Source organism: Raphanus sativus, chromosome 2, assembly GCF_000801105.2.
Source record: "Raphanus sativus cultivar WK10039 chromosome 2, ASM80110v3, whole genome shotgun sequence".
Classification (NCBI taxonomy): Eukaryota; Viridiplantae; Streptophyta; class Magnoliopsida; order Brassicales; family Brassicaceae; genus Raphanus; species Raphanus sativus.
In genome coordinates, this window is record NC_079512.1 from 28,986,397 (window position 1) to 28,994,497 (window position 8,101).

An 8,101-nucleotide genomic window follows, 5' to 3' on the forward strand; every position below is an offset into this window, starting at 1 on the left:
TCTAAAGGTACTATAATAATACTAGCAATTAGGATTAAAACAATTAAATTCAACGGTAAAGTTTATTCTTTATTTCTAATCTGATGGCTACGATTTTTTTAGAATCCTAAGTATGACATCATAGTTTTACAAAGAAAAAGATGTGAGATATTTTTCAGAAACTTAAACATTGAACCCTTTCATAATAAAAACATTTAAGAAATTCATTCACTTAAGTACAATACATGCTCATTTATTGAAAAAATGCATCTTTTCAGAAAATTAATCATATAAACATTTCACTGAACTATTTCGTTAAACATTTTAATAAAAATATTGAATCTAGCGGTTCAAATTATCACAAGTTTGTAATTTAACAGACAATATTTTATTTATTTATTAGATCTGAAATCGTTACGTGTCTTTTTATGATGCACTCTTTTACTCACCTCTTTTATTTTTCAAACGATGCATTGTTTCAAACGCTTCTTTTAATTTTCGAATAATACTCCATTTTACATCTTTTTTAATTGTTTAACGATTTATTCTTTCACCCTCTTCTTTTAATGTAGGTACGATGCATCTTTTTGAAAAACCTCTTTTGATTTTAGAATGATACACCTTTTTAGTTGATCAATACATTGAATTGTTTTACTAAAACCATATGGTTAAGTTTGTTTTGACTATAGAATCTAACTCAATGAATTTGTTAGGTCGATAAAAATATGAGATCATCAACTTACTAATCTGAAAAGTGTCTTTTCGTTTATTTTGTATTTTTCGAAATATACACCCTTTTAGAAATTGCATGTTTTTACAAATGTATATATTGTTCGCCAATTTTTAAGTTTCTAGAATGTGTCCTGAGTACTATAATCGAACGAAATACCATTAAATAATAATTCTATATGAATACAAATTTTTATGTAATTTTTTAAAAAGATGCAACTTTTCACATTAATATTAACTTTATATAAATAACTGTAAATATTTTTGTGAAAATACATGACATTTCATAAAAAACACATAAACTTTCAATTTAAATAGAATTCACACCCTTTATAATTAATCAATCTGGCAGATTGAAAATATATAAAAAGCATTCCCATCGCTTGATCTGAGATAATATTTTTTAATATATTCTGACCAATCTAGCAGAACCTTTACTACCAAATGTGTTATTATGATTGGATCTTTTATTATTAAATTTTGTATTCTGTAAATGGACTATCTACAGCCATATGGGGGTGTTCTCGATTTAGAAACTCTGGGAAAATAGAATCGACGTGACGACTCGAAAGATTTGTAATTATTATTTTCTGTTGTTGTTTTCTTACTCTCACGTCTCACCCAATCACTTGCTCCGGCGCCAATTTGGGATTTAACTTCTGCTCTTGCCATCTTCTTCGTAAGCTCTTCCTATTCTTTCTTCTCTATTGAGAGTAACTGATTGTGTTGCTGTGTTGGGTAATATTCTATTTGATTTGTTTTCAGTCCAAAAGTTTCAAACTTTGTGATCGGTTTCCCTATGTTTTGTCCCATACGGATTTTTGAAGCAAATGATGTTTTATTACTGGAATGTCTTTCTCTGCAGCCATTTAGAGATTATATTTGGTTGACTTGTTGCAGTAGTTGCTAGAAGATTTTGTAGCAATGGATTCTTCTGGAGTTAACTCAGCTACTGAGGAGGAAGAGTATGCCACACAGTCAAAGTTACTTAAAGACTTCATGAGTATTCCCACCATTGACAAAGCTTGGATTTTCAACTCTGCTTCTGGTAATTTTGAATTTTATATGTCCCAACTTGGGAGCTTTGGAATTGTAATGAAAAGTATTTTATCTAAAGATCTGCAAAATGTTTAATAATGCAGGTCCTCAAGCAATGGTTGCAATGAGTCAAGCAAACCTTTTGGCTAATAAAAAGAGGAAGTTTATGGTATCTGGTCATATCTCAAAAGAAAGCAACCAATCTGTAAACTTTCACTGGTCGCCGTTTCCCACCGAGATGACTGGCGCATCTGCTTTTGTCCCGTCTCCATCTGGTCTGAAGCTCCTCGTAGTTCGGAATCCTGATGATGATAACAAATCTCCTACAAAGTTTGAGATATGGAGTTCGTCTCAGCTAGAGAAGGAGTTTCATATCCCACACAAAGTTCATAGCTCTGTATACGTTGACGGATGGTATACGACTCTTGTTTTTTTTTAAAAGACATGTTCTTGGAGAAGTAGTTGGACACAGTTCAGTAGGGCTTTGTGTGTGTACATGAATTGATGCAGGTTTGAAGGGATCTCTTGGAACTCAGATGAGAGTCTTGTTGCTTATGTAGCTGAGGCACCATCTCTTCCCAAGCCTACATTTGACAATCTAGGTTATTACAAGAAAGAAAATTCTTTGGACAAGGATATTGGTGGCTGGGAAGGTCAAGGAGATTGGGAAGAGGAATGGGGAGAAGCATATGCCGGAAAAAAGCAGCCTGCGCTGTTTGTTATCAATGTTGACAGGTTTCATCAGAACTCTCTTTTTCTGATTGTTCTTTACATTTTTTTTATTATCTAATCATTTTCTGTTAACAGTGGAGAGGTTGAACATATCAAAGGTGTTCCAAGATCCATAAGTGTTGGACAGGTGGTTTGGAGTCCAAACAGTAGAGGCTCAGGCGCAGCTCAGTACTTAGTTTTTGTGGGATGGTTAGGAGATAAAAGAAAGTTCGGTATTAAGTACTGCGCTAACAGACAATGTGCCATATACGCAATTAGACACAAAGAACCAAAGTGAGTGTGTTTCGCTGCTTCTATAACTCGCAATAAGACAACTTTGATTATTCATAGTTGATAACAGTTTTGTCTTTTCTTGTGTTCCAGGGATTATGCTAACGAAGCATTCCCTATTCATAAATTGACAAAGAGCATAAGCAGCGGTTATTCCCCACGGTTCAGGTTTACATCTTATGAAACTCTTTTCCTTGTTCTATTGAAAATTATGTATTTACTAAAAGCATGTGTTCTCCTCTCCTTTCTTATTCTGTTTATAACTTTGCCAATTTTAACACAACATATATGTTAGCAGTGTTGATATGCAATATTCCATTCTCTTACAGCAAAGATGGAAAGTTTCTTCTGTTTTTATCCGCAAAGACCGCTGCTGATTCCGGTGCCCATTGGGTAGCCGAGTCACTACACAAGATTAACTGGCCAAGTGATGGGATACTTACTGACTCAACAGATATTGTTGATCTGGTAAGGACTTTGTGTCTCCCTATAGAGGCTTCAGAAGGGTAATCAAACTAAAAATCTCTCATTCAAGCATTTCTTTTAATTGCAGGTTCAAATTGTGAATTGTCCTGACGATGGTTGTTTCCCTGGGCTCTATGGTACCGGCCTTCTGGGTGATCCGTGGCTCTCGGATGGACAGACTATTATCTTGTCTTCTTACTGGCGTAGTTTTAGAGTAATACTCAGCCTAAATTTACTAAGGTAACTGATGAATACATACTACTATTATCTTCTCCTGCTGCGCTAACTGATTGATTAAATATTTATCTGGGGGAATTACAGTGGTGAATTGTCAAGAGTCAGCCCTAATGATTCATATTCATGGAGCATTCTTGCCCTAGATGGTGATGATGTACTTGCCGGTAACATCTTTAATCTCAGTTACTAACTGTGACAATGTCACATTAAACTTAAACACACACCAGGTTTAAAACAATTTTCTTTTCTTTTTTGATTAGTGTCTAGCAGTCCAGTGAGTGTTCCTGAAATTAAGTATGGGAAGAAAGTTCTTGATCCAGCTGGGAAGCCTTCATGGCAATGGTCAAATATCCAAAAACCAATATTTAAATGCTCTGATAAGGTAAATCATATTTTTGCCAAATCCTCTTTAATACAAATGATGTTAAACTTATCTCTATATTCATTATCTACTGCCGCAGGTCAAGTTAGGACTTTCATCTCTTCAGTTCAAAATTCTAAAAGTTTCAGTCAGTAATGTTTCTGAATGTCTTACCGAAGGTACTTCAACTCTTACCTTGCTTTTACAAAAAGTTATTAGTTGGTTTTGGTTGAAAATGGCTCATATGATCTCTCCACCTGGCAGGGGCCAAAAAACCTATTGAAGCTATATATGTTTCGTCTTCAAAGCCCAAGGAGAATGGGAAATGTGATCCATTAGTTGTTGTTATCCATGGAGGCCCTCATTCAGTTGCAACATGCAGCTTCTCCAAGACTTTGGCTTATCTCTCCTCTGTTGGATACAGTCTGCTGAATGTTAATTACAGGTTCACATACTGCTCCATTTTTCCACTACTTCATCAACAACCTTACGGAGTTTTTAACTTCAGCTTTTGGTGATTCGTTTGAAACTAAAAAGGGGTTCGTTGGGATTTGGGAAAGAAGCTTTGCAGTCTCTATCTGGAAACGTTGGATCACAGGTGGCGTCTCTAATGGTCATTTCTTCTCCTCCTGACTTGTGCAGCCTTCTTAATATGTTAGCTTCTCTGATTGACACCAGGACGTGAACGATGTGCTCTCTGCTGTAGATCATGCCATTGAAATGGGACTTGCAGACCCGTCTAGAATAACCCTGATAGGTGGTTCTCACGGTGGGTTTCTAGCCACACACTTGATTGGCCAGGTAAATGTATTTGCTCACTCACCTTCTAAGTGATGCCACTGGAATATAAATCGTCATCATACTTATATACCAAAAGTTTTGCTATAGGCGCCAGATAAATTTGTGGCAGCAGCTGTAAGGAACCCTGTATGCAACATTGCATCATTGGTTGGGATTACAGATACACCTGATTGGGGTTTCTTTCAAGCCTATGGTGACAAGAATCACTATACAGAAGCCCCTTCACCTGAAGATATGTCTCGGTTTCATCAAGTGTCTCCTATATCACACATCTCAAAGGTCAAAACCACACATAGTACTTCCTATAACTTTGAAGACATTTAATGATTCTTCTTTTTGTATTTTTTTACTTTCTGTAGGTGAAAACACCCACTCTGTTTATCTTGGGAGCTATGGATCTCCGTGTTCCCATTTCAAACGGACTTCAAGTAAGATCACTCTGCAACGTGTTTAAGTTTGCATATCCAAACTCATTGGTGATGTTGTTTAATCCAAATATTCTTGATTTGTATAGTACATGAGGGCGTTAAAGGAGAAAGGAGTTGAGGTTAAAGTTCTTGTCTTTCCCAACGACAATCATCCCCTAGACAGGTAAAAGAAAACAAGCTGCCATTTTTTTTTCTAATTGTTTATCATCATAGCTATAAAGAAGCATCTCTGAGAGGAAGTTTTGAGTTTTTTAAAGCTTGATTGGCATCTTGTGATTGTTTTATTATGCAGACCGCAGACGGATTATGAAAGTTTTCTCAACGTTGCTGTCTGGTTCAACAAGTACTGCAAGCTGTGAACACATGAGTTTGTTTTCGTATCTAAGTAATTTGAAAATAAAGGTTATTTAAAATTAGGGGGAGTCTTCTCTCTGGGCTTTACAGAAAGGAACTATTTCAGACGGTTTTGGGTTCTTGTATTTTTTTTGGTAAACATTTATTAAATGACTTCACACTATACATGGAAAGAAAAGAACTAGTCTCGAAACATTGATAACGATGAACCCATGATTACACACTGGCTCCGCCACTGTTCACAAGAGTTGCGTACTGAGGCAAATCTTGGTAGCCGCGAATTAGGAAAAAGCCCGGTAACAACTTATCAACTCCTACAGCTTCTTTGAAATTGAAGTCCTAACATGGGTAATATATAAAACGGCACAAACCAACTATAAACACCCACTTTAGAAACCATGAAGTGCCTAGACTTTGCCAGTTTAGAGGGATTAATAGCTTTTCCGGTTAACTTGAATCGCTTTATTCATGGATGATGTGTGTCTCTTCTCTCTTTGCATTGCTTGTCTCTTCTGAATTGATTGATTAAGCTTATCGGCTTGGTCCAGCATATCTATTGACTATTGTCAAATCCATTGAAGTTTATTCATTGGTTTTATTCCGCTGAACCGATGATGATTGCATTCAAGATAAAAGTCAGGTTTTAGTGGGGACAAGACTCAAGCATGGTTTTCGGACATGGAGCAAAAGCTTCAATAGTTTCTCTGTTGAAACTTTTTGGATCTTAATTATAATATGCATTTTTGAAAAATTGATAGTACGTCTCGAGCGTCTGGTTAGTATCTATCATTAAAGTTTGATAACAAAGGATTTTCTCGAGCGTCTTTCTTTTGAGTATCATCAACATATCTTGGCGATTTTATGCTAAAGATACTTGAGAGCATTATACATGTTTAGATGTTTTGGTATTACTTTTTTACATTTTTAGGTGCTTTTGAACTTTGGACATTGAGAGTGTCTCTATATTGTCCAAAATAACCCTGGCAGTAACAACACCTTCCTAGTTCCTACAACATCTTTAGGTTTTAAATAGTTAGTTAGTTTTCCGATTGGAATAAATATGGGTTAGGTTTATGATGCGATGGGTTTTCATTGTTGTTAGTCCTTTTTTTTAATTATGCTTGGATAATTTGATTTTGTATTGGAAACTTCTAATTTTCAATGTCTATTATTCAAATTGATTTGTAAAAAAATTGGAAATTGTATTTTGCTTAATGATTACATAACTTACATTTAATGTTAAATATTTCAGAAATCAAACAGATTATTTAAGAAAAGAGATTTGTTTGTGTATGTGAGTAGTGAGAGGAGGAAGACGATAGATGATGTTGTGGGCATGGTTAAGTAGTACGTGGTTAGGATGTCGGTGGATATGAAAGTGGTGAACGAGTTGTATTAGTGAGGGTGTATTTGTTATTTGTGTGAGTGAATCCGTTTATGTTATGTATGGGTTTTTGTGGATGGAATTCATGTGGGCACTGTTGTGATTAGTGATTTTGTAACATTACTAATGACTGGGTAATGAAGGGAAACATTGATGTTGTGGATATGAGCAACGAGGCTTCTGCGGACACGATATTGGGTAGTGTGAGCGTGGCTTGTGATTTGTGTGAGCGTGGATTTTTGATTGCGTGAGTGAACATGTTCATGTTATGGTTATGGTCAGGTTAACACAGAACATAATCATGTGAGTAACGAGACTTTCATCGTTATACTGTAGGGGGTTGAGAGTGAAACGGAGAAGAGAAAGGTTTTAGGTTTCAGGTTTCAGGTTTCAGGTTTCAGCTTAATTTAGTTGGAAGGATTTTTTATTAGGAAATTTAGAAGGCATAAAGTACTTGACATGCTAAGAGTATGTGTAATTGTTAAATGACAAGCTAAAAATATGTGTATATGTAATTTTCTCAAAATATTTCTTTTGTTATTTTGAGTTTTGGGATGAAAATCTTCTCAAAATTCTGACTAACACCTACCAAAATTTTGTGATATTATTAATAGTTTTGATAATTTTATGCGGGAAAATGCATTGTCAAATTTTTGAATATTAATAATATATTGATGATTTTATGCTAAATCTTTTTTGGTCTAATGGTAATTTTTTTAGTGAATTTGCTAAATGAAGTTGGATATTAGGGATTTTTCTAACACAGTAAAATTTTGGGGGCAAAAATTGTATTTAGAGTAGATCACTAAATATGGTAAATTGTGTGGGTATTGAGTGAAAATATTCTTTTTCAAGATATAAAGCTTCTCCAACTTTAGATTGGCATCTACCAAAATTTTAAATATCATAAATAATTTTTTGCATTTACTCGATAAAATCCTTTTGTTATCATATCAATCTAGACAAATTTTGCATAGGAAATGTTTTTTTGTTAGTTTGAGTTGTGGATGGTATAACTGGTAAAAAATAAAGAATTTGTGAAATTAAAATAAAATAAAATGAATAATAAGAATGAAATATAACAAAAAATGGAATATAATTTATTCCATTTATTCATTGATCAAATTTGTTATGAAATAATTTTCTTTGTATTTTTTCTATTTAGTTTTGGAATTGATGGAATGAGCATTACATTCTATTCATGGTGAGAAAAAAATTAGTGGAATAAGGTATTCTATATCATTTCATTCCAAAAATCAACAGTCTAGTTGAAGACTATCTTGAGTTTTGGGATAACCAGATTCTCAGACATCCTTTTATCAC

At 34.5% G+C, this 8,101-nt stretch overlaps 1 protein-coding gene across 2 annotated transcripts; it reads left to right on the forward strand.

Annotated features, from left to right (window-relative positions):
• The first annotated feature begins 1,176 nt into the window (after positions 1 to 1,176).
• Positions 1,177 to 5,557, forward strand: LOC108820831 (acylamino-acid-releasing enzyme). 2 transcript variants are annotated; one of them, XM_018593856.2, is made up of 18 exons: positions 1,177 to 1,387; positions 1,612 to 1,756; positions 1,851 to 2,160; positions 2,257 to 2,481; positions 2,554 to 2,751; positions 2,842 to 2,916; positions 3,078 to 3,216; positions 3,302 to 3,453; positions 3,535 to 3,614; positions 3,711 to 3,832; positions 3,912 to 3,990; positions 4,076 to 4,256; positions 4,349 to 4,409; positions 4,490 to 4,612; positions 4,700 to 4,891; positions 4,972 to 5,040; positions 5,127 to 5,203; positions 5,333 to 5,557. In XM_018593856.2, the coding sequence occupies exons 2-18, from the start codon at positions 1,633 to 1,635 to the stop codon at positions 5,397 to 5,399; spliced, it is 2,274 nt and encodes a 757-aa protein (XP_018449358.2). In that variant the 5' UTR covers positions 1,177 to 1,387; positions 1,612 to 1,632; the 3' UTR covers positions 5,400 to 5,557. The 2 variants fall into 2 exon arrangements, with proteins under 2 accessions (XP_018449358.2, XP_018449349.2); XM_018593847.2 differs by having other exon boundaries at positions 1,178 to 1,387; positions 1,609 to 1,756.
• Positions 5,558 to 8,101: the final 2,544 nt, after the last annotated feature.

Bases quoted from the DNA above. Each gene is read 5' to 3' on its own strand.
- LOC108820831 (XM_018593856.2), top strand. From the start codon at position 1,633: ATGGATTCTTCTGGAGTTAACTCAGCTACTGAGGAGGAAGAGTATGCC. The intron at 3,454-3,534 runs GTAACTGATGAA...GGGGAATTACAG, and splicing joins CTCAGCCTAAATTTACTAAG to TGGTGAATTGTCAAGAGTCA. The intron at 3,991-4,075 runs GTACTTCAACTC...TCCACCTGGCAG, and splicing joins TTCTGAATGTCTTACCGAAG to GGGCCAAAAAACCTATTGAA.